Genomic DNA, 26,797 nt, shown 5'->3' with positions numbered 1-26,797 from the left:
TCTATAATTCCTCGTTTTTTCTCGACCACCTTTTTTAAATAGTGGGGTTACATTAGCTACCCTCCAATCCATGGGAACTGTTCGAGTCTATAGAATTTTGGAAGATGACCAGCAAGGCAACTACTATTTCTAGGGCCACTTCCTTAAGTACCCTAGGATGTAGATTATCAGGCCCTGGGGATTTATCGGCCTTCAATCCCATCAATTTCCCCAACACCATTTCCCTACAAATACTGATTTCATTCAGTTCCTCACTCTCATTAGACCCTATGTTCCCCGACATCTCTGGGAGTTTATTTGTGTCCTCCTTTGTGAAGACAGAACCAAAGTATGTATTTAATTGGTCTGCCATGTCTTTGATCCCCATTATAAATTCCCTGATTCTGACTGCAAGGGACCTATGCTTGACTTTACCAATCTTTTTCTCTTCACATATGTATAGAAGCTTTTACCGTCAGTTTTTATTTTCCCTGTTTGATTTACACCCTTGATTTCTCGGACTTCCACTTTTGCTTTTCTCCTTCCTGTCTTTTGCTTCTATCCTTGCTTCCCTTTCCTCTGTCTCCCTGCACAGGTTCCCAACCCCCTGCCATTTTAGTTTAAACCCTCCCCAACAGCACTAGCAAACACTCCCCCTAGGACATCGGTCCCGCCCAGGTGCAAACCGTCCAGTCTGTACTGGTCCCACCTCCCCCAGAACCGGTTCCAATGTCCCAGGAATTTGAATCCCTCCCCCTTCCACCATTCTTTTAGCCATGTATTCATCTGAAATATCCTTCTATTTCTACTCTGACTAGCATGTGGCACTGGTAGCAATGCTGAGATAACTACCTTTTGGAGGTCCTATTTTTTAATTTACCTCCTAACTCCCTATATTCAGCTTTTAGGACCGCATCCCGTTTTTTACCTATATCGTTGGTACCTATATGCACCACGACAACTGCACCCTCCCCCGCCAGAATGCCCTGCAGCCGCTCCAAGACATCCTTGACCCTTGCACCAGGGAGGCAACATATCATCCTGGAGTCTCGTTTGCGGCTGCAGAAACGTCTACCTATTCCCCTTACAATAGAATCCCCCATCACTATAGCTCTCCCGCTCTTTTTCCTCCTGTCCCGTGCAGCAGAACCACCCATGGTGCCAGGAAGTTGGTTGCTGCTGCTTTCCCCTGATAAGCCATCCTCCCCAACAATATCCAAAGCGGTATATCTGTTTGAGAGGGGGATGGCCACAGGGGACCCCTGCACTACCTGCCTGCGCCTACTACTCTGCCTGGCGGTCACCCATTCCCTTCCTGCCTGTGCAGCCTTTACCTGCGGTGTGACCAACTGATTAAACGTGATATCCACGACGTCCTCAGCATCGCGAATGCTCCAGTATGTATCCATTCGCAGCTCCAGCGCCGCAATGCGGTCTGCCAGTAGCTGCAGCTGGATACACTTCCCGCACACGTGGTCGTCAGGGACACAGGAAGTGTCCCTGATTTCCCATATAGTGCAGGAGGAGCATCCTTTCCCCTCTCTCTTTCCAGGGAAGAGGGATGAGTGGTTGCAGTATGCCTAGTGACATACAAGAAACTCTTTGGTATCCGGCACCAACGGGACCGGGATGGTGCCGGTTGATTAAAAATTCCGGATAACGAAGAAAGGACATGGAGTGACAATGGTCCACAGGCACAGGCGCTGGAGCCCCGGTCCACAGGCACAGGCGCTGAAGCCCCGGTCCACAGGCACTGGAGCCCCGGTCCACAGGCACAGGAGCCCTGGTCCACAGGCACAGGGGACTAGGTTACACAACCAGAGGTGCAGGAGCCATGGTTACATGGCAAAAGGTACAAGAACCCCGGTTACACAGCCACAAATATACAGTATACAGAAGCCTCAAAACCTACTCCAGAATTTTGCTGGTTATTAAAGAATTCCGGATAATTAGGTGCCGTTTAAACGAGAGTTTCCTGTACAAGGTGTCAGCCTTGGCTAAGTGGTAGTACTCTCGAATGAGTCGGAAGTCTGTGGGTTCAAGTCCCTCTCCAGGAACTTGAGCTCAAAATCTAGGCTGACAATCCAGTGCAGTACTGAGGGAGTGCTGCGCTGTCAGAGGTGCCGTCTTTCAGATGACATATTAAACCAAAGCCCCGTATACCCTCTTAGGTGGATGTAAAAGATCCTATGAAGAAAAGCAGGGGAGTTCACCCCGGTGTCTCGGCCAATACTTATCCTTCAACCAACATCACTAAACAAATAGGTTAACTGGTCATTATCATATTATTGTTTGTCAGAACTTGCTGTTCGCAAACTAGCTGCCGTCTTTCCTACATCACAACAGAGGCTACACTTCAAACTACTTAATTGGTGGGAAAGTGCTTGGGACGTCCTGAGGTCGTGAAAGGCACTATGTAATGCAAGTCTTTTATTCTGTCTATATTTGAAGTTAGGAATTTACTTCATGGGATCCTAGACTCACACCTCATCATAACTTGGTGTATGTTGGTATTATTCCTAAGGACCGCCTTTAAATGAGAGGCTGGCATTGCGGCCTTTACGTGAAAAAACATTGGCCAAAGAACAAACAAATTGCAGATGTTGCGCACAGTGAGGAACATCCTACCTGGAGTGAAGAGCGTGCTGCGTGGAACGACATTGATTTCCTGCAGATCTTCCAGAGTCTCTGTGTGAAATAATCGAATTGAGGATCCTGCAGAGAAGGCCATCCACACCCCACCGCCAGCTTTCATCATATGGGTCACGTTCACCCCTTCATCAGGGTGGGCATCAAAACACTGCCAGATACCGGGGAGGGAAAGGTCAGTTTATTTACGAAAGAAGCGCCATGACTTTGCTTTCAAAGCAGCGCCAAGCCAGATAATTTAAATTTTTTGGGAAACTGAAAATGAGAGATGACTCCCTACTGTTAGATATAAAAATTCTGCTGAATTTTTGTATTCAAGACTGGGCAAATTAGTACTAAAGAAATGGAACACCTTCCTATTTCAGGCACACAAGTCGCAATTGTAACCTTGGCGGGAGGGCAGTTAAAATCTCCCGTGGGAATCACCCGCTGATATCCTGCACCGATCACACAGGCTACGGTTTTAACCTGCTCTTCTAAGCAGGCGAGATGGTCATCTACCGGATGTCAGTGGGGTCCTTTTCTAACTATGCAGCTTGGGCGCCGATGATGAAATCGGGACTCAGCTGCCCTTTTAACCATGGGCCTGAACAGGGAAGTCATTGTGGTTCTTCCACCAGACCAGCCTAGTGGGCAGTAGAGTCGGGGACGGAAGAGGCAAGGTTTCACATTTTATTTTAAAACTTTCCATGTGGGGCTAGGAGCTGGTGTGCTCCGGAGCACTACGGGGAAAGTTTAGGCCTCCATTTAGACCAGTCCTTCGGTCCCTGGTGGTAGCCTTTGCAGCCCGACATTCCGCTCCTGCCCGCTAGCTGCCATTTCCCGCCGGTTTTGGGCTGACAACTGACCGGTGCCACACAGTTGAGGCCTGGCAGTTAAAAACATCTCGGCCTCACTGGGCAAGGTCAGGATGGCTTGTTGCACGCCTTAGCCCCCGCCCGCCCGATTCACACCCAGAGTTATAATTAGCGCTACAGTGTTATGAAGAACTCCTAGGTCAGATGCAACACAATTAGTTGCAGGGAAAACCTTTTTGTACTCTGTCCCTCCCTGGAAGAGGACTCTACTGTATGCCAGAGTAACATTTTTCCTGTTTCGAAATTCATCTCAGGTTGCTTTGGGAGTGAGATTGCCAGCTTAAGGCATTTTTGTGCTGTGGGCCTTTACCCACTAGGGATTGGTTTGAGGCAACCTGAAATTATGTGTAGTATCCTTATAAACAAGAGAGAAATAAAGACTCTTACTCTCTCAGTCTGGACTGGATTTAAATCTAAGTGGTGAAAGGCCAGTATACAAATAAACGCCACCCAGTCCCACCTGCATAAATATTTCAACAGAAATCAGATGCACAGAGCAGGCCAATTGCAAAGGGCTGGAGGGCACAGTCCAAAAGGCAGACACGCCAGAAGACAATGGTGCAAACGGTGATAGCGCCATTAGCTTCCTCCAGACTGAACCAATTATAAAACTGGCACCAACAATCGATATAACTCAGCAAGACAAAAAAGTACAAACTCCCAAGTTCCTGACAGAGAAAAATGGAAAACTTTCCCAATCAATGTAAAGGCAGTTCATCCCAAAGCCTTCATTAATAAGTGCGGTGAGTGATCGAGTTAGCTCTGCTCTGTAATGGTGAACTGAGCTGATTAACGTACTCAAGTGTACCTTGTGATTTAATCAGGCCTCTCTCCTTTACTGCAATGTGGAACCTATTTAATCACACACCAGTCCCATTTTCTTTATAAAACAGGCAGAATGGCCATCGACAACAACATAAAACGGTAACGTGTGCATTCACTTCAGAAGGAACATGGACATTACTGTAATTGGGAGCGATGTTTCACGGACGCAGCTGTTATAACTTAAAAGAAAATCAATGAGAATAATTACTGAATGCCAAACAAACACCATATAACACAACACATGAGATCCCCCAAGTAGCTCAGTGGCAAATGCATAGCCCAATGTGTTATTGAGCTGTACACTTCAGGAAGGTCCCAGGCTAGATGCCCACATGTACTGAGTTAGCTCCTCTCAGTCAGAGTACCCAAAAGATTGTTAGAATTGGCCCCAGCAGGCTGGAGTTAGAAAACAATTCAGCCGCCATTCCTGCTCCTTATTGCTAACCAGCAGAGGTTGCTGGAAAATACTTTGGGCGATGGCAGGATTTGGCTCGGCTGTGATGGCCTTCACAGCGGAATCATTTTTGACACTCAAGTATCTAGGCTCACACTTGAAGAAAGGCCTCTTCAGAGCAGCGAAAGGGCAACCAGTGCCGGTGGAACTGTACTCCAGTAAGAATCAGTGCCTTCGGAAGAGGAGAAAAAACACACGCGGAATATTTAGAATTTACAGCACAGACTGTCAGATTCAGCTGAATTTACGGAGATCCATTTTGTGCTTTAAAAAAAAAATTATCTGAAGGAGGAAAAAAAAAAGCATAGTCAGCCTTGCAAGCATAACTAATTCTTCTGGTTCACTGCTGACAGATGCTTTGGCAGATACAGAACATTCAGTCCCTCTCAAGAATAAGGAGCATATTCCAACAAACTAGCTGAGATCAAGATTTCTCTCTCTCCCACTTCCCCGGTCTCAGTTGATCCAAAAAATATCATACACAGAAATAAATTGCTCTTAAAGTTCACCAATCTCAGTGTGATGCTAGGTGATCTCATTTTTAGCCCAAGAAGAAAACAAATTAGGCAAAACTCAAATGCTAATTTCAGATTTAAAAATTCATTCTATAATCAGATAATTTTATGTTTAAAATTTTGGAAGATACAAATAAGAATGTTTGTGGCAGTATTCACAAAGTATCATGCTAAAAGGAGTCGAGGTGCATTAGCTGCATCGTCGGGTGTCAGCCTTCGCTCAGTGGGTAGCACGGCTCACCTCTGCGTCAGAAGGTTGTGGGTTCAAATCCCACTCCAGAGACTTGAGCACAAAAATCTAGGCTGACACTCCAGTGCAGTGCCTAGAGAGTGCTGCACTGTCGAAAATGCTGCCTCGCGGATGAGTTGTCAATCTGTGGCACCGTCTGCCCTCTCGGGTGCACAAAAAGATCCCATGGCACTATTCGAAGATGATCAGGGTTGTTGCCCCTGGTGTCCTGGCCAATATTTATCCCTCAACCAGCACCGAAAACAGACGATTTGATCATTTATTTCATTGCTGATGAGAACTTGCTGTGCGCAATATGTTGCCGCGCTGTCTACATTACAACAGTGCCTACACTTCAAAAGTACTTAATTGGTTGTAAAGCTGCTTTGGGACGTCCAGAGGTTATGAAAGATGCTATATAAATGCAAGTCTTTCTTTCATTGCATCTGCTTGCTGCACAGAACTTCATGTGAGGTGGGCCACTGAAGGTGTGTTCTCAGTATAGAGAGATGGAGAGTTCCTGCACTAAACTGGGCAAGTGGCCAGCAAGTATGCCAGCATTGACCTTTCTGGGTAGCTGGGTACTCTAAAATGAGAGGGTTTGGTTAGCAGCAATTGGAAAAGTAGGATATCCAACGGCACAGTGCTTTTGGCAGCCATTTCCTAGGCCAGGTAGCAGTGAGCCTGAAGTTAATGCTAACAATTCCTCAGAGAATTCCCTATCTCGGTTCAGGTGCCAAGGGGAGGATGGTGGCAAATATCAGGCAAGGAAAAAGAAAAGATGCTACTCTGCCTTCTGTATATAAAGCTGCACTAGCAGAGATCTGGTTATTGCGTTATGGTAAACGGTTCAAATACCAGGTGACACGAATTAAAATTTAGTTTAAGAAAAGTCAGGCAGAATTTTTTTTACCCAAGGGTAACAGAATTGCGCATGGAAGGTCATTGAAGCATAAAAATAGGTTCAAGAGATAATTTAGGGGCATTTCTGAAAAGGGAAGGAATGGAGGAATATGGCAAAAAGGCTGAGGCTTAAATGGATTTTTCCAGTTCTAGAAAATTCGAGCATTGGTAAACCCACGGACTCTGAAGGATTGTGTTGCATGTCAAAGTCTGCCAAGTAAGACAACAGTGCCCCTTTAAGGTTGAATGGATTAGAGCACGCATTGTGCTGAAAGGAACTGCATCAATACTCTGGTGTTGGAGCAGAAAGCAACATCTGCTAGTTAATTCTATTGCTGCTGTTGGGAGCATCGAAATCCATTTTTTGCTTCATGTGGCTTTCATAAAATATTCTCACAGAAATTAATCAAAGATCATTTTCTGCAGCGCACACACTCTCTTGCCCACTTTGTAATGCAAATGGCTCAAGCTTCTCATAGCTAATATGAATTTTTAATGTTTTTATGCGAAGTCTTAAGAGATCATATCATTTAAAAATGCATCCTAAAATTGTCCTACATCGTCAAGATGATGAATTTATGGCTCCAGCTGTGCAAAGATTTTACTGACTATCAAGAGAAGCAGTCATTGGATAGGCAGCAGGCTTAAAAACAAAGGGCTTCTTGGTGTGGCAGTTGGGAACAGTCACAGCTATAGCAGGTGCACATTTTTATTTCCACCTCAAAAAAGTGAGATAGATTGCAGACATCCTATAGTAGATGGATCAAATTAAAAAACACCCTCCTCTCTCTTCCAATGGACTCCCCAACTTCTACTCTCTGTTCTATTAATACTAGTCAATGCTCCTCTAATTTTTCCCTCGTATTCCAAGCTCCAGGTGCACCATCCTACACACTCTTCCACCTCCCTACAGTCCGCACTGTGTTAAAATCATCAAATTCCAACTCATTCTCTGAAGTCCTCAAGATTGTAGAACTCCTTACTTCCCTCAGTCTTCCCTTCCAGCTGTGGTCTACAGCCTAGTTTGGTATAACCCAATTACTACTTTGATCACATCTGCTCGCCCACTCTTTTCAGCCTTGGCAGCATTTCCTCAAACATCTGGGTCAGCTTTAATAGCACATTCTTATGTACCTATAGGCAGTATGGAATCAGTTCAGTGAAATTTGTGGGCACCAACCTATGGCTCACTGTCATCTCATGGTGGTTACCTGCAAAAAAACGTTTTACGCAGCGAGTGGTTAGGATCGGGAATGCACTGCCTGAGAGGGTGGTGGAGGCAGACTCAATCGTGGCTTTCAAAAGGGAATTGGATAAGTACCTGAAAGAAAGAAATTTGCAGGGCTACGGGGAAAGGGCAAGGGAGTGGGACTAGCTGAAGTGCTCTTGCAGAGAGCCGGCACGGGCTCGACGGGCCGAATGGCCGCCTTCTGTGCTGTAACCATTCTATGACCATGGGCCTCGGCCGTTCACCTTGGTTAATGAGTCGCAACAATAATCTAACGCTCATTAGGTAAAATCCACTAGATACGACTTTCACTGAACCATTTTCATTCCACCTACAGGCATAACAGAATGTGCAAGTACAATTATCACCTCTTGACCCATGCATTACAGGAAATCCCGTCCTAATCAACAAATGTTTACCTAGCCACCACAGGGCCAATGAACAGGTGACCAAAACTTACCAATTAAAAACATAGGACATAGTTTGGTAACAATGTAAAGAACTTTGACTTTTTCCCCCATTGTAACACAGGTGTTGACAAACCGCAAACAACCCAAAAATGGGTTACTACCTCAGAGCAAGCTCCAAAGTGCGTTCTTTATAATATGGTGGTTTTGTACCCCTTCCTTCGTTTAGTTTGTATTGGTTTTATTTGCTACTGGAGTGCACCATAGTTGATAATGGGCTCCCCTTTATGTACTGCATGATATCAGGATTAGGCATTACTAGCTGGTAGACAGAAATACTGTAACTTCTCTACATACAGTATTATAAATGAATTCTTGTTGAGGGATTTCTGCATTAAAACAGATGGTTATTTAGGTTTTCTTTGAGACTAATTTCCTTTATAAATGTATCTCAGTGCATCAGATTTGAGATCAAATGGCAGCAGCAGAAAGAAGGAATCTAGATCTCACTAACTCGATCAAGGGCATCTTTTGATGCTGATGCAGATAGAACGTTCAAGAGGTAGGAGTATCACGATCTGGTAGCAATACCAGTGCTCATACCCGCATAGCGAAGCAAGCGATGTTGATCAGCGTGACCTGGTTCCGACAGCTAGCCCACACCATGTCATCTACTGCTAGGAGTGATCGGATCGGAGCAGAACCAACTTTTACCGATCGGGGAGTATCCCACTCCCAGTTTCCCTCTGGGAAATGGAGAGAAGGAAAGAAAAAAAAAAATGATGGAAGAATTAGAGCAGAATAAGATTCACTGAACAATATCAAGATCCAACATCATGAGGCATCGCTCTGGGAATACAAATATTCTTGTAAAGTGGAGCCAATCCAAAATGGCAGTCACATCCACTATAACCTCCATAATTACAAGGTTTCAAAAAAGGTGAAATCTAGTTTGGAAATGTAAATATTATAGTCCTCGTGGACCCCCACAGGGACCACCCATGTCCCACAGCCCCTGATGGAGGTAAACCAGAATTGTTCCACGTCAATGGTTGGGAGTAGCCAGCTGCATCCTGCAGCGACTCCATCCATTTTAATGGAGACCACAACTTCCAGCCGATGGACAAGTGCTTTAAAATTCAGAAATCTGAAGGGGCAGAAACCTGATCTTGGCAGACCAGCTGGGACTTCTTCAGGCAACCCCAAGAGTCTAGGGACCCCAGTTTGGAAACCTACAGTGTGGTTCTTGCTTGGGTTACTGAGTCCGTCAAAAAGCCCCCTGCCCCCCCCCCCCCTTTGTCCCACAATAATGTTTGGCTCAGATCTGATAAAGTACGTTAAGTTATCGATGCAAGCTGCACCGGTAACCAGGAGAAAGCTTGTGTTACAATTCACAGCAAGAGGTCAGGGTTGTGCAGAGGAAGGAATACCGTACCATTCGTCCTGGTGTATATTGCGACGGTCCCATCCTGCAGGCCGGCAAACAAGACATTCAGTAAATGCTCGAGGCACATGACAGGCACCTCTCCGGGGCTTTTAAATATAAACAAATACTGGGTTGCCATGTCAACACTACCATAGCCCACCACACTGAAAAGAAAGAAAGATTAGTTTGCTTGTGGATAACTCAAAATTAAGACACAAGTTGCATCACCTATATAAAACTTCAAGGGAATTATTGTGCAACTATTGGGGGTCAATTTTTGGCATGTGCTATCATCTTCTTCCCTTGCTCCAAATCCTGGAACTGTTGCTGGTCTTCCCTCTCCCTTTTCTTCCCTTTCCACCCCACTGAAAGTTTTTATACATGATTGAGTTATCAGAGACCAGAGGAGCAGCGTCAGAGAAGAATGAAATCGGATTCAGCTACAGAGATGTTAGAGCGTCATGGATAGTGGTCTGGAAGAAGGTTGCTCAAGTACCCTTTAAGATGGACAATAGTTTATGGTAAAGGTTGAAATCTAATGGGGAGATGAGAGAAACAAGAAGAATGATAAGGTAGCAGAGGTCAACTGCTGCCTATGGAATTGTATTCCAATAAGGAGTCAGCGTCTGCACAAGCGGGGGAGGAGGGGTGAAGGAAGGGAAAATTTTGAACAAAAAAAAACCTACTTGCTTCATGGTCTGACTGGAATCCGATGTTTTGCTTCCCTCGCAGAGGGTCATTTATTTACATTATTAATACATTTCCTCCATTCATAGGGGACTGTTTGATGACTATATTCTCAATAAATAACATCAAGATGTACGTTTTTTTGTTCGTGGTCTCCATTGAAAAACACAACCCCAAACTCGGAGACAACTGAAATGATTGATTTGCTGACTATTTATTTTCAATGAAGCTTCATGACACACAGCATTTACTGTGCACTTTGATCTAATGACCACATCAGAGGTTGACATTAAAATGTATGTACCTGCCCTAGGGTTAAGTATGCTGTATCACACGCAGGTAGGAATCAGTGCAACTCCCAAGTGCACAGCTAGAGGAGTAGATAGGGTGCAAAAGTTGGGTGCTGAGGAAGACAACCTGTGTGCACACGTCAGGGGAAAAGAGTATACGAGGGGGGCCAACCAATCCCCAAAGAGAGAGAGTGCGCCAGGCAGTAAGGAAAGACAGAAATTGTAAGTGTTGGCAATCTGAAGTAAAAAGACAAAATGCACAGCAATTCCATCAGCATTTGAGAGAGATTAACTTTCTCTGTTTAATATTTCTAATGACGTGCTCCACTTAAAACAATTACTTATCTCTTTCAACCCTGCTATGCATTTCCAGCATTTTCACTTTATTTTGGAATGCCAGGTCACTAGTTTTCCACGTAGCTGAATATAGTCTGCCAACACTCACTGCTTGCCTGGGCAAAGTGCCGAAGGGCAGTCAGTGCTCGACGATGTGTACCCCAGTGCATCAGTCTAAAGAGATCAATGTATGGATGTCTCTATAGGACACAGATGTGTTTATAATTTATTGCTTGTTGCTCTTTAAGCATGTCAATAGGTTATCGTTTTGTGTTTTTGGCTCTTCGCCACAATCTAATCAGCAGGGCCAGTGCTGGCCAGCTAATCAGTGCTGAATGGGATAACTTCCTGTCCATTCCCAGAATAGATGGAAACACTATTTCTCCTCAGGCATATGCATAGCTGCTCCATTTCCTCTAATAAAGAGAATTACCTTTGGGCAAATAGATTCAGTTTCGATAAAAGGGGAAACTCAATGGTAAATGCACCACCTATTGCATTACTGAGTCACACTGAGCGCACAGGTTCGCTCTCTGGTCAGGGAAGAATTAGCCAAGCACAACTGGGGCAATAATGGGGAAGCCAGCATAGACCTTCGTCTCCCCGAAAAGGGGAATACGGAGCCGAGAAGAGTATGTGGTTTCTGCTCATCACTCTCCAATGTTTGTCGGACAATTAGCATTCGTAGACATCAGGTAAAAAGAATAAATAAATAACTTGCATTTATGTGGTGTCTTTCAGAACCTCAGCACGTCCCAAAACGCTTTACAACCAATTAAGTACTTTTGAAGTGTTGTAATGCAAGAAACCTGGCAGGCAATTTGCGCACAGCAAGGTCCCACAAACAGCAATGAGATAATGACCAGATAATCTGTTTTTAGGTGTTGGTTGAGGGATAAATATTGGTCAGGACATCGGGGAAGAACGCCACTGCATTTCTTTGAAATAGTGCAATTGGAACTTTTACGTCCACCTTAACAGGACAGACGAAAGATGGCACCTCAGACAGTTCAGCACTCCCTCAGTACATACAGGATCAGGCTCAACAGTGATACCCCACAGTTCAGTAATCTGCCGACACTCACTCTCTGACCACGTGAATAGTGGCCACAGTTTGAACTGACTGGCCCTCAGCAGAGTGAATGCAGAGTTGGTCACCCATATCCTAACTCGCACCAAGTCCCGCTCACCAGTCATCCCTGCGCGTGCTGACCTACATTGGCTCCCGGTCCGGTAACGCCTCGATTTTAAAATTCTCACCCGTGTGTTCAAATCCCTCCATGGCCTCGCCCCTCCCTACTTCTGTAACCATCTCCAGCCCTACAAACTCGCGGAGATCTCTGCGTTACTCCAATTCTGGCTTCTTGCGCATGTCCGATTTCCTTTACTCCACCATTGGCGGCCGTGCCTTCAACTGCCTGGGCCTGAGCTCTGGAATTCTTTCCCTAAACCTCGCAGCCTCTCTCTCCTCCTCTAAGTCACTCATTAAAATATACCGCTTTGACCCAGGTTTTGGTCACCTGTCCTAATATCTCTATGCTTGGTGTCAAATTTTGTTTGATAATGCTCCTATGAAGTGCCTTGGGGCATTTTACAACTACTGACTGCCTTTGCAAAATGACACGGTAAGGACAAATTGAGCTCTGCTGTGACATCCCACCCCACCACCCCCACCCCACCGTCCCCACCCACCCACCCACCCCCCCCAATGTTGAATAATCTGCCAGAACATTATCTAGGCGTAGACTTTTAAAATGCAGCTTAGTTGAGGTATCAGAAGGCTACTGGTGTTTGTGGAACTGTCCCCAGCAAGAGTCAGCATTTTCCGTGGTAAAAGGGGGTGGGGAGAAGAAAAAAAATAGGGGAAAAAAAGAACTTTTAGCCCCTTTCACATCCTCAGGATGTCCCAAAGCGCTTTACAGCCACTTTTTTGAAGTGTAGTCACTGTTGCAATGTAGGAAACGCAGCAGCCAATTTGCACACAGCAAGCTCCCACAAACAGCAATGTGATAATGAGCAGATAATGTTTTAGTGATGTTGATTGCGGGATCAAATATTGATTAAATAAACAAAGCCGGCGCCTCAGAGCATGCAGCACTCCCACTGCACTGAAATGTCAGCCTAGGTTTTGTGCTCAAATCCCTGGAGTGGGACTTGAACCCACAACCTGTTGACTCAGAAGTGAGAGTGCTACCCACGGAGCCACAGCTGACACACTAATGTAAAGCAAGTTCACACGGGATTAATTAACTATTCATAAATATTTTAGAAATAGGAGTATTATAATTACATAAATTCAAAACAAATTAGTTTGAAATATCTTGGAAATTACAGGAGGGGGGGGGGGGACACCAAAACTGTGATATTGAAGAGTTTACAAAGAGAACAAAACTTGGCTGACCTCTTCTGTTCCAAATTGGTATTACAGCCTCTCAAGTTGTTTCTTTTCTTGAAATAGCAACTTGCATTTTTATAGCACCCCATCACATTGCTCAGAAACGTCTCAAAGTATGTCACACACAATTACTTTCAATGGTAAGAACTGTTAGAGACAAATGGGATCAGGTTGATGAAATGGTTAGAACAGACCTTCAGATAAATCACCTCATGTACACTTCCATTTTGCTGAATATCTCCAGTTTGCAAGTTTTCCCAGTATTGGGCATATAGAAGGAATCTGGGAGGGTGTGTGTCAATAAATATACTGTAAAAATGTTGTTGGAAGATTAACCTGGGTACGTAGTTTCAAAGTCTTTTGCCCCCTCCGTTCTGAAGGCACGGGTCCTTGCTGTAGTACAGTTCCACAGGTGCCAATCGCCTCTGGTACCTCGCCCTATTCTAGCTCTCACCCAATGCTCATATAATGTCAGTTTTCAGCAGGCGCATCCCCCAGTCCAAACCCAGGGACACTCAGTTGTAGTATCCAAACTGTTACCCTAACTCAGCACAAATTAGGGATTGAATCAGAGACCTTGTGGTTTGTGTAGCTTAGTATCACAGCACAGAATCAGGGAGCTTCAACAACTGCTCAAAAACTAAATCCACAGCTAGAACTTGCTGTCGAAAGGATTAAGCACAGCCTCAGTAAGTAGGATGCTTTACAAGGGACAGAGTTCAATCTGCAATCCTGGTTATCCAGGCTGATCTTTGGTGGATGATCTGGAGGGTTCAGTAATTGTTTTTCTTCCACACCAAGCACCATCACCGCCAAGACGACAGGGGAGCCGATTTGCTTCCCAAACCCTCGCCAGTGTCGCTTTGCAATGGGCCTGCAGGAGAGGTGACCGGAGAGGCAACAGTTTCCTCTGCGCATGGGCCTAGCATCAGGCATCGTCAAGGCTGGCAACTCAGGCACCATACTAGGCCCTGCAGCTGTAAGTCGGCATTCTAGCCTTGTCAACACCACGCTGCTGCTGAAATTATATTTAAACATTCTACCTTCTCTTTCCTTGAATTTTGTGTTGGTCGTGAGGAATGTTAGTGCTGGCGAATGGAACGCTTTCCCATTACAGGTTGAACATCCAAAATCCAGAGTTCCGGAACCCGGAATCCGGACGATTGGTGGCAGGGTCGTCCGGGATCCGTAAAATGTTCCGGAATCTGGAACTCCGGATTTTGGACACTCAACTTGTACTTCAAAAAGCCATTAACTTTTGTTGTCCTTTTTTTGAAAAATCCTATGAAAAATGCGAGTGATGCAATAAAACTTTAGTGTGGTGTTTTATCCGCCTTAATCTGCACAGCTCCACTAAGCGTGTCCGCCAGGCTGCGGCCACGGCACCACGCTGCCCTGGTGGCCTAGTGTGCGCCATCGGATGCCCTGCAGAGCTCGCAGCGTCCCTCCCCTTTAACAGAAGGGGAGGGGGGGGCGGAGAAACGCGTCAGCGCTACATGGAGCGGCCCAGGCATTTCCAGACTCGGAACATGTTTCTGATGCCAGAAGATTGGGAGAAGGGGAAGTGCAAAGAGACCTGGGTGTCCTTGTGCACCAGTCGCTGAAGGTAAGGCGGTTAAGGCGGCAAATGGTATGTTGGCCTTCATAGCAAGAGGGTTCGAGTACAGGAACAAGGATGTCTTGCTACAGTTGTACAGGGCCTTGGTGAGACCGCACCTTGAGTATTGTGTGCAGCTTTGGTCGCCTTATCTGAGGAAGGACGTTCTTGCCATGGAAGGAGCGCAGCGAAGATTCACCAGGCTGATACCTGGGATGGCAGGAATGACGTATGAGGAGAGATTGTGTCGATTGGGCTTATACTCACTGGAGTTTAGAAGATTGAGAGGGGATCTCATCGAAACCTATAAAATTGTCAGGCCTGGACAGACTAGATGCAGGAAGGATGTTTCTGATGGCCGGGGAGTCCAGAACCAGGGGTCATAGTCTAAAGGAAATGGGGTAAGCCATTTAGGACTGAAATGAGGAGGAATTTCTTCACCCAGAGAGTGGTGAACCTGTGGAATTCTCTGCCACAGAGGGTGGTGGAGGCCAGTTCATTAAATATATTCAAGAGTTGGATATATTTCTTAAGGCTAAAGGGATCAAGGGATATGGGGAGAAGGCAGGGACAGGGTACTGAATTTGGATGATCAGCCATGATCTCATTGAATGGCGGAGCAGGCTCGAAGGGCTGAATGGCCTACTCCTGCTCCTATCTTCTATGTTTCTATGAAACGCCCGAGCCCAGGTTGCGATATTTCCGGACTTCGGGCATCAGAAACACGTTCCGAAGTCCGGAAAAACACAAAAACCGGCTCGGCCTCGGTCCAGAGGTCGCTGGATTCAGGACGCTCAACCTGTATCAGCATCAAATGGCCCCGCATGATACCAGATGGAGATAAAGCTCCCTCCAAACCAGCCTGACAATTTTCTTCAACCTTGCAAGAAAATTCTTCACTGCACCAGGGTGACATCTTGCCCCATTTCCCACATCGACCACCATAGTCCCAGAGTGAGATTGCAATTTAGTGCCCACATTTTCTTTAAAGGCTTCTACACAAAACAGAAACAGTATTCAAGAAGTATGACCAGGATTATCAAGAAAAAAAATATAAACATAAGTAACAGGATTAGATCGCAGTGAGCGCATTTAACATTGTGGAGCAGAGGCAGAATAAAAAGCAGATCACAGAAATCCCAAAATGCAGAAGCTTTGAAATTGTGTCATGCAATATTAATAACACGTCGCTGATGAAATTGCTTTGCCTGCTTTTTCAAAGAAAGGCATCAAACCGTTTAAAATAAACTTCTTCGTTAAAACAGCCAAGAAATTTCACACTTTATCACTAATATCGCACAGTACAATCTCAAGGCAAGAGTCTGACATTTTAGTTTCTTTTCGCTACTTTGTAAACTGTGAGCTCAAAAGTTTAATATCTAATAACGCTTATGTTACAGAACCACCAGTTAGGAGCTACTCATGCTATGGGATGCACCTCATTTACTTTGCAGGGTGGATTGCATAACACCAGCAACATTGAAAAAAACTAAACGTGTGCAACCTTGTGCGTTCACACACTTACTTGATAATCATGATTTGTGACTTTCTTTTCAAGCACAGACCTTCGTCAGCAAGTTTAAAAAAAATCTGCATCACTGTGGCCTGTACTGGCGAGTGACTGCTCAACCTGCTAAAAGCCAGAAAAAAATGGAGCCCAACTCAAAGTGTTTATATTTGCCACAGTTTACACAGAGGAGCCTGGCAAAAAAAACAATCCCTTCAGATGCTTGGCTCAGATGTTGGAAGGTTGAGGGTTCAATTCCCACTGTAGGACTAGAGCACAGAAATCAAAGCTGACATTTCTGTGGCGTAGTGAGGGAGAGTGCCACATTGTCAGAGGCATTGTCTTTTGGAGGGGTCACTAAACCAAAGCTCAACCTGCCTTCTAAGGTTAAGTGGATGTTAAAGATCCCATTGGACTATTCAAAAAGGAGCAGACAGTTCTGGCCAACTGCCCTACATTCTTTCTTTAACTTATTATTCATTCCATTACTGTTTGAGGGACCCTGTTGAGGACAAAATGGCTGCCAGGTTTGCCAGCAGAACAACTGTGACTTCACTTCAAGGTAATTTGCTTTGAAGCACTGTGGGATTCCTTGAGATATGTTATAAGACGTAAGATAAATACAAGTTCTTTCTTCCCTCATGGCAGTAGTGCTATAATGTAATGACGACAGGAAAGGTACCGACAGCAACTGAGGACCCTGGAGAACAAGTTATAAGCTATTGGCCTTTGTGATTCACCAACACAAAGTGGACACCTACCTGCCATCTTGAAGTCCCATAACGATAATTGGGCTGCCCCCAGACCTCTCCATTGGAAAATCCACATCCTCCTCATCTCGGACTGTTTCAGGGATATACTCCATGCACAAGACCCGGGAGCTGACCTGAAAGGACTTGACGTGCCTGGGAGTGGATCGGTTTAACGAGAAAAGATCAAACTGCCCCAGCCCCTGTTCTCGCCCACTGCCAATCTACGGAAGGACACAAGGAAGAAAAAGAAACAAACATTAGTTATTGTAAAGCTGCCGAAAAAAATAGTTTAGTAAACTTTTAGCATGAAACATACAAGATCCCACATGGTACAGAATGACTAGCATCACTAGCTGTTTCCTACTTTGTTACAATAACTTACCCAAAGGTACCCCTGTGCCAGACAGGTACTGGCAATGGAAATCCCAAGTAGGGACGATTGCACTGGAGTGTGAAGGGCTGCTTGAGGCTGGATGGAGAGAAAGTCATTTGAGTCGTTAATATATGCACATGTACTCCTATTTTCACAACCCCTGTGTGCTATGCTCCTACAAAGCCCCCGAGAGTAGAGCAATCCTCATTCTCCAAATGAACAGCTCCTTCTCTCAATGTGGGAGTGACAGCCATGTGTATTTGCTATTTTTCTCATCAACACAATTATACAAGTCAGAATCGACAACAGCCTTGGAAACGTCAATACTCCATCTGCCATTATCTCCTCTTAATTTGTGTACTTCAATAACATTCAAGGCTTAGATCCTCTGAACTGTCCTAAGCCCAAGACACAACCTCATACACACTTCCTACTCCCTGCATCCTCGGATATCAAAATTAAGTTGCATTGCATGATCTAATTGCACTAATTTTCTAGGATATCAAAATTTCAACTCATTAGCTCAATCATTCTCCACCTTCTCCCCAGCAAAGAGCAAAGTTTGGTGCCATTAACTCATGACTTCTCAATTTACCTCAGCTTCACGTCAACATTTTGTGTTGGTTTTGGCCCTTAATTTAATCTAGGTTTCTCAAATTGAAAACACATCCCATCAGCCTATTCCCAATTCAGCAGTGTAAACACAAGAGCTCTGTGAATTTTCATTGGGTTTACCCAAAGCGGAGAACAAATCACCCCCTCTTACAGTATATAAGTATTCTGCTCAGCATCTCACTTGCCCCATTTCAATTAGAGCCACGAACCAATACTACTTAAATCTTAACAAAAGTCCTGAATCCTGAAACCAAGAGACAAATGGGCAGGTGTAGGTACCACTGCTGGACGATGATCACCTCCCTCCAGTTCTCCTTCCCCCTCCCAGCACTTGCCTGAGGGTTGCTGCCGGCATAGCAGTGGCCCAAAAGTGGCCTACGCTTCACTGGAGAGCTGCCTGGGGGATGCATAGTGAGTGTCGGCAGCTCGCCGGACTTATTAAAAACAAAACCCAAGGACCAATATCTGAGATTTTCTCAGCTCTTCTACTAAAACGTTATGACAGACAAATCAAGACCACCCTTGTGGAATTTCACCCCCAAACTTCTCGGTCACCTCAGACCTGCTTCCCCCTTTAGAGAAAGATGGACAATTCACCCTCCTGATGGTAGCAATCTCCTCTCCCAGCTGAAGTTTGCAGAACTGCTACATGGCAGTGACAAACCATCCCAAATGGACTGCAGCTTCCTGCATTGTAAAGATTGTGTAGTTGCTTCAGAATGTTAGCAGACAAACCGTGTGCAATCTCCAGAAGGGCGCATTTTTAACATAGCGATGGATTCAAATTTATTCTAGAATCACTTGAATAATAAGTGGCCTCATTTGTTGACACGTTTCATGCTTGAGAACATTCCAACTACGCTGGATCAAATCACTAATGCTCAGGAAAAGGATACAAGTTCCTCCAATGATGTGTGCTTTTCCAGACCAGGAATGTTTTACCCTCAGTCTACCTTATTAATTGACCTTAGCCATGGCAACCAGCAGAGGTGTTATAATTGGCTTCAGGACATCCGGGCCCAAAAAAGAATGAGCCAATTCCAGCTTCTGAATTTGGGCCCATGCATTTACATGCTAACATAGAAGGTTACACACTGCAACCTGGGCAATTGCAGCAACATACTCTTTGCCTCTTGCCAGACCCCAAGTACTGTACATTAGATTGTATAGGTTGTAGCCATAACTCGTTGGCAGCCTACGATCAGGAGATCGGCGGCTGAAGAAGGGAATCTATGTGAAAGAAACATTCACACAAAGAAAGCAGGTAGCTGTATTCAGGCAAACCATCACCCTTGATCCAGTTCTAGGTCTCCATCACGCTTCTTGCATTATCCATTAATAAACTGAAAGACAGGTCTGAATTGAAGTGACTAATCTAAGAGTTGTCATTAAGATAAAACTGCTGTGCCCAACCCCAGACCTCTGCTAGAAGACTGCTCAAAGTAGTGTTGCTGATAAACTGCATTCACAACGTGGCAAGTGACAGTTTGAAAAATATTCTGGAGCAAGCTGGTGGCGTGGCTAACATGTTGGGGGAGCACTCCTTTCATTCCTCCCCAAAAATAAAAGTGCAATATTGGTGTTTGTCTTCATTTCATAGTGCAAGAGCTGAAACTGGCCGACACGGAGACTAAAAATTCCTTGGACCTGCTGCCAACCAAAGGGTTGAGAAGCAAGATACTGTTACACAAAGATATATGAGTGTTCTACTGCCATCAGCTTCCCTTACATGTGATTAAAGTGCTTAGAAAATAAATGCACTTAATAGTTAACAGATGGTTTGAATTTTCACGTTTAAAAAAAAAGCAAGGGACATAGGTAGAAGTCACTCATGCAAATTACTGTTATTTATGCTGGAAGATAATTAAAAGCTGTAATTATTTGTTTCTGTCAGTCACTACACAAAGCCCAGGCAGCTGCAGTTTGCTTCTACGCTGTCCTCGTAATTAGAAAAATATCATCCATCCATCTGTCAGTCACACTCCATGGAGGGAGCTAGAATCGGCACAAGTTCCGTGCATGTCCAAGTACTGTTCATAACCATCAGTTATTGGACACACACACACAGTCTGGATTTGGAAGTTGCCAAGTGTAATGCCCAGTGTGGAACTGAGCTATACCTCCAGGATGGTCTGAGATAGGAGCCCGGGTCCGTGCTGGATTAGCTGAGCTCAAACAAGGTAGCAATTGGGAACCTTCAAATTGCCCTCTGCGTCCCAAGCTAGGGAGGGATTTTTTCTTTTAAATGTCAGCTGAGGTTCATGCTCCTAATCGTAACCCAGTGCCTGCTGGTGAAAAGTGCCTATTTGAGGACTGGTCAGGCACATCCAATAGCCCATCAGCTCTCACATGGAGAGCACAAGGCTACTTAGACTTGTCCACTTTTTTTCTTATTAAACACAATTACATCCCCGATAAACTTGTAGTTCATCTTTCTAGTCAAATCTCAGGCACTCCAAATCCATTTACAAAACAGGATTTCATCAAATATGGAAATATTTCACCCAGAAACAAACCTTTATATTACAAACAGACCAAATCTCTCATTAGAGTTGTATACAGACAGCACAATCATACAGAATATGTTGAGAATAGGATAGATGTTGAGAATAGAATAATTTCTAAGATTTACTTTCACATCCCATTTAGATCTCAATCGCTCCCTCTAACTGCATGGCTGCACTAACAGTCTTATTCTAATGTTTCATTCTTCTTAAGAGTGGCTAATAATCCAACATTGAATAACAACTTTACAATTAGTTTAATGCCAGCATACAAATTCCATCTTGCAGACTCACTTCTCCAGTCTCGATCCAACTTGTTGGTTAATTGAAAAAATTAATCTCAAGGGAATGTCTCCAAATGCTCATATTGATCATTGCATAGTGATTTAAAACAAATGTTTGCACTTATTTATAACTAACCTTACTATTTTTCATTTACATACATTACAGGATTACCAATAATGTATCTGTAGTTTAATACAGAATCTCTTCACTTCCATCAGCTAATTACACGTACATAGTTATATTTAGCTGCTTTAGCCTTTTAACATATCACTGTGAATCTTTCCTGAGCATCTAATCTTGTAATTAAATCCGCTTACTCCCCAAGTTTCACTTTAACAGGAGTTTCACTTTAGGAGTCAGCCTCGGCTCAGTGGTAGCACTCTTGTCCGAGTTAGAAGGTGGTGGGTTCAATCCGCACTCCTGGGATTTGAGCACATAATCTAGGTTGACACTCCAGTTTCGTACTGAGGGAGTGCTGCACCGTCAGAGGTCCCATCATTTGGATGAGACACTATCGCCTCAGGCGGATGTAAAAGATCCCACCGCACTATTTGAAGAAGAGCGGGGGAGTTCTGCCGGTGTCTTTATCAACATCTACCCTCAACCAACATCACTAAAGCAGCTGGCCTGGTCATTTATTTAATCGCTGTTTGTGGGAACTTGCTGTGCACAAAGTGTCTGCCTGGAGCAGTGCTGGAGTCATGACCAAGGCCACTGGTATTTGGATTTCAGGAAAAATGAATATAAATAATGGAAAGTGATTCCCCAAAACACTGCAAAAGATCATGGAAACCCATTCAGTCACCGTAAGCCAGTGGACCAGAGTTCAGATTTCTGTTTTGTTGCTGATAAAAAAACATTACCAGAACCCTTGATATTGTCAATAAATAGTAACATCACCATGGATATACATTAGGTAATATAAGAGTAAGTGGAAAAAATTGACTTAAAAAAACCCCACACTTTTGGTGTCTTACTTACATTTTAGAAAATATCAGACAGCATGCTGAAAAACCTTGTTCAAAACTCTACAGTTGATGACGACCCAATTTCAGCCTTGCAGTCAGGCATTCATTCTCGGCTTTGAACAATGTGGGCGGGGGTGAAAGGTCAGCATTTCATTGCGTAGATTCAGCACAAACAAGGCGGCTACACTATACCCAAAATGCACAGAAATACTCTGAACATTGGACAGTTGAGAGAATGGTCACCGAGGAGCTTGGATTTGTTCCAGTGACATCAGTGGGCAGCAACTGTAGAATTATAGTTCTGCAGGTCAGAGCGGTGGCCAGTGCCCAAATAAACTAAAATAATGGAAGAGCAAAACAGGAATTCACCGATAATGGGTACAAATTGAGCAGGAAGGAGAAAAGATGACTGCAAATGCTGGACAACAAATAAAAACAGAAAACGCTGGAATTGCACAGATGTGTTAGCATCTGTAAAGAGAAAAGGCAAGTTAAAGTTTTGGATGTGTACCCTTCCTCAGTGTAAGCGTCTTGTTCTGGCTCAGTCAACAAGTTTAAAGTTAAATTCTCTCTCTCCCATATTAAATCTAGTGTTCTGATGGTGCCTGGTCTTCCCTTTACAGATGGGGACTAACTAAGCAGAAATGTGTTCACACATTGTTTGGGGGGGGGGGGGGGGGGGGCGCAAGAGGGATTCCCATTTCCTCATTTTCATATTGGAATAGTTGGTACCGTCAAGAATATTTGTTTTTTTCTATAAAACAATCCATCTTCTCCCTTCTTCTCCTGGGACGTTTTACTGTGTTAAAGGTGCTATGTAAATGCAAATTGTTGACGCACGTTGGAGTACAGATCTATGGGCACTTTCCAGATTCCAATACCTTGACCAAAGGGTCAGTTTTTGTGCGTTAGCTTAAAATGTCTCATCTGGCCTTTGGACTGTCCTCACCCAACGTGCACACACAACAGCGGGGAGGGGGGGGGGGGTCACTGAATTGCCAGCAGGAAACCAGACTACTTTGTCCCTTTCTGAGGCCATGGTCACTGGTCTAGGGAGGGCAAAAAAAAAATCATAGCAATTGGGAGCAGAAACCAAGGTTATCAGCATTGATAAAGATTGAAGCTGGGACCTTCCTTCAGGTAATATTAAAGCGCAGTACTGTGGGAATGCTTTGGTGTCAGATGCTGGCTGCCCAGTTTGCCAGGCGTCCGACAGCTGAAAATGGCATGGAAACAGTGGTCGCACCTTGGACGCCCAAGGACACTTGATGTGATTTTCAGGCGGGTCTGTAAATGGGCCCCCAGCATTCCCAGCCAAAACAGGCGGGGGGGCCGCTTCCATAAGAGATTCAGGGTCCTACGCCAGCTGTAGGCGCCTGTTTGCAATTTCCAAGTACAAATGGGTAGACTGCGTGCTGCACCCACTCTGCCCATTTGTACCAGGCGGTGAGCTGCTGGGTAGGCCCCTCCTGGTGTACCTCGCCACCTTCCCCACTTTTACTGCCAACCCTGGCTCCACTGACCCATGGAACTGCCGGATTTTCTGCACCACACCCACCCCCCCCCCCCGCCCCCCCCCACCCCACCTACTCCCAATTCGGTGATCTACCCGCTAGCTCTCGTTGAGTACTGGGCAGCTCACAGACTACAGTCAAATGAGGTCAGAATCCTTCCGCTAAACCCAACAGGCAGCCACCGCGGACTAGGCAATTCAGGCGTAAGTTCAAAATCGTCTCGGTCATCTTTCAGGTGAGATGAGACCTTAAAGAAGTCTCCGTCTACCTCTTCCAGTGGCTCAGATGGACAAAACTGATCCATGGCACTACTCAGAGGAGCTGGGAATTCTCCTAGTGTCCTAGCCAACATTCCCTCTTCAATCAATGCCAGTAAAAATAGATCAACTGTTCATATACCTTATTTGCTTTTTGCGGGACCTCGGTGTGCAAATTAGCTGCCACGTTTGCTCGCAGAGCTACAGTTGTAATTTTAAATGTCCGTCCATTTCATTTTGCCATGCAGCCAAATTGCCTCCTCCATCCAACCATGAATAAAAAGTTATGTTTAATAAGTCATCAGTCGAATGTTCTACCCAACTTCATTCACTACATTCCACTTCCAGCTTCCAATTAGTGATTAGCATTTAGATAACATTGGATTTCAGACAGCTATTCAAAGGTTGCTAAATTTTAATCTTGCGAATCCAAAAATGGGAGTGAGAAAGGCAAAGAGTGATTGCCTAACCAAGGCGGTGGATGGGGCGAGTGGAATATATTGCTACAACTAATAGGTTGCTCACCCTCCTTTCTCCCCCACCCTCAGACTGAGAAATAATCTGACTTGTTGTCAATGAAGACTGGACATTTATTTCTGGGGTCACTCCCAGGCTCCAACAGCCAGTACATATTTTTCTTCAGCATCCTGGGTTACTGTTGAATTGCTAAATGCATCACAAAGTGGATTGTGGTGCAATGGTGTGCAAATTGACTATTTTTATCATCACACTAACCTACAGGAATTGTAAATTGAAAGTGTAAACAAATGGGTTCACCTGTGATAATGACTTGGAAGTATAAATTCATTTTTTTGCCTGTGTTTGAAGCCAAGATACTGATTGTGCAGATTCAAGATAATGAAGGGAATGGACACACACAATCTAGGTACGTTATTCAGTGGTGAAAGATTCAAATACAAGTTAAACGTTAGGAAGATAGGAGTAAGAAGATGGAATTATCAGGGAAGGCCATTGAAGTGGACAGTACAAATGGGTTCTAGATTTCTGGAGAAGGAACCGAGCAATATCGCAAGAAGGTTGATATGTTGGGTTGATCTACGGAAGATGGTTTGGTTTACATGGCCTAATGGCTTTTTCCTGCTTCTAAAAATCCAACCCTTTAGCTATAAATTGCACCAAGGGACCTTACTACAAATGATGACTGGAAACAGCTCACGTGGAGGTCTTGGTGTAGGAAGTATGGGAACAGAAACCTTGAATGGGGAATATTAGAATTCTGAAAAATAATTCTCAAAAGCAAAGGCATAAGATTGCGTAAAGCTGTGGCTCAGTGGTAGCACTCGCATTCCAACAGTGACTCCACTTCAAAAGTACTTAATTGACTGTAAAGCTGTTTGGGATGTCCTGAGGTTGTGAAAAGCACTATATAAATGCAAGTTCTTTCTTTTAAGGACCACATCAAAACCAAGATTAAAACATATAGAAATGGTCAAATATGTACCAAATACAGATATATTAAAGACTATGGAACCTCTTGATGCTTTTTCTTAGCCTTACCTTCAGGTCCTGGCATTTTGAGCCATACATAGGCATACGACAGGCAAGCAAAGGGCACCAAAATGGAGCCTTTGTTTTTCCATCATCCTCAATACAGAACCAGCCAGGCTGATTATCTTTAGCTGGGGATGCGAGAGAGAAAAAATAAATCAGGCACTCATCAAGAGGGTTTAAAGAGAAGCACTGGCTCGAAGCCTACTACATAATACTCAGAACACTTCAAGCATCGAGTTTCCAGCACTAATTCTAATTGAATTCAGTTATAATTGGTTTCAAGTGGTTCAAAATATGATTTAGTGCAATTTTTTTTTTTTTTTTTTTTTTTTTTTTTTAAATCCTACAGTTTCCTCTCGCCTCTTCTCCTAAAGTGACTGACTTGTTTTGGGGTACGGTTGTACAGCTTCTGGTCACCCTCTGGTACCTTGTTCATGTGGCCATTCATTGTGCGCGAGCCTTAACCATGTCACAAAGCTTCTCACCCATGGGCACATCACAGTGGAGCTCAATCCAGCCACCACCCGACATTCCCAGCTGCATGTTGCAACTCCAGTTGCGACACCCCTATTGCTGCCCCAAGCCTGAAGGTAAGCATGCAGGTGCAGCAGGCGGTTAAGAAGGCAAATGGTATGTTGGCCTTCGTAGCAAGAGGGTTTGAGTACAGGAACAAGGATGTCTTGCTACAGTTGTACAGGGCCTTGGTGAGACCGCACCTTGAGTACTGTGTGCAGTTTTGGTCACCTTACCTGAGGAAGGACGTTCTTGCCATGGAGGGAGTGCAGCGAAGATTCACCAGGCTGATACCTGGGATGGCAGGAATGACATATGAGGAGAGATTGTGTCGATTGGGCTTATACTCACTGGAGTTTAGAAGATTGAGAGGGGATCTCATCGAAACCTATAAAATTCTGTCAGGTCTGGACAGACTAGATGCAGGAAGGATGTTTCTGATGGCCGGGGAGTCCAGAACCAGGGGTCATAGTCTAAGGATAAGGGGTAAGCCATTTAGGACTGAAATGAGGAGGAATTTCTTCACCCAGAGAGTGGTGAACCTGTGGAATTCTCTGCCACAGAGGGCGGTGGAGGCCAGTTCATTAAATATATTCAAGAAAGAGTTGGATACATTTCTTGAGGCTAAAAGGATCAAGAGATATGGGGAGAAGGCAGGGACAGGGAACTGAAATTGGATGATCAGCCATGATCTCACTGAATGACGGAGCAGGCTCGAAGGGCCGAATGGCCTACTCCTATCTTCTATGTTTCTATGTTAAGCCGAGATCACCTCATTTAGCGTCTGATGGGAGATCAAAGCCGGCACATTCCTGGTTTGCATGCCTGTGTTACACTGGGGAATGCATTTACTATAGCAACCTTCAAGAGAACTGATCCTTTAAATGATGATTACAAGGTCCTGTAATTAAAGAGGGTCTGCACTAAATAACTCCACCATATTCCCATTCATCCATTATGTGACTATCCTTTCAATTTAAGAGTGGTTACGGGACTATTTTGCGGCCCACGTAGGCCAGAAACCATTATAATCCATTCTGTGCAATGAATTGCTGGGTATCATTTTGCTAATGTTCTTTTAATTAAGTGCCCTCGATACGAAAAGACACCTACACACCTTAATAGCGCGGCTAATTAATCTCGATAACAAGCTGACAGATCAAATTTATGAAGTGAATCCTGTCAGATGTTGCAATTATTCGGTATCAGAACGCACACAC

The 26,797-nt window shown here is 44.5% G+C and overlaps 1 protein-coding gene across 6 annotated transcripts in view; it reads right to left on the bottom strand.

Annotated features, from left to right (window-relative positions):
* The window catches only part of LOC147100545 (rho guanine nucleotide exchange factor 10-like protein), a 179,007-nt gene that overhangs the window by 6,011 nt on the left and 146,199 nt on the right, over nucleotides 1–26,797 (bottom strand). For all 6 annotated transcript variants that reach the window (XM_085966906.1, XM_085966907.1, XM_085966908.1 and 3 more), the window contains 6 exons: nucleotides 25,071–25,192; nucleotides 17,419–17,505; nucleotides 17,046–17,257; nucleotides 9,482–9,636; nucleotides 8,650–8,792; nucleotides 2,608–2,779 (listed from right to left, as the gene is read on the bottom strand). In XM_085966906.1, the coding sequence (XP_085823032.1) occupies nucleotides 2,608–2,779; nucleotides 8,650–8,792; nucleotides 9,482–9,636; nucleotides 17,046–17,257; nucleotides 17,419–17,505; nucleotides 25,071–25,192 (891 nt within the window). The remainder of the gene's footprint in view (nucleotides 1–2,607; nucleotides 2,780–8,649; nucleotides 8,793–9,481; nucleotides 9,637–17,045; nucleotides 17,258–17,418; nucleotides 17,506–25,070; nucleotides 25,193–26,797) is intronic.

This window comes from Somniosus microcephalus, chromosome 25, assembly GCF_052327205.1.
Source record: "Somniosus microcephalus isolate GS21.2 chromosome 25, FLI_Smic_1.0, whole genome shotgun sequence".
NCBI classification, from domain to species: domain Eukaryota; kingdom Metazoa; phylum Chordata; class Chondrichthyes; order Squaliformes; family Somniosidae; genus Somniosus; species Somniosus microcephalus.
Note: the sequence above shows the minus strand (reverse complement) of the source record. Positions and strands in the feature narration are given on the sequence as shown.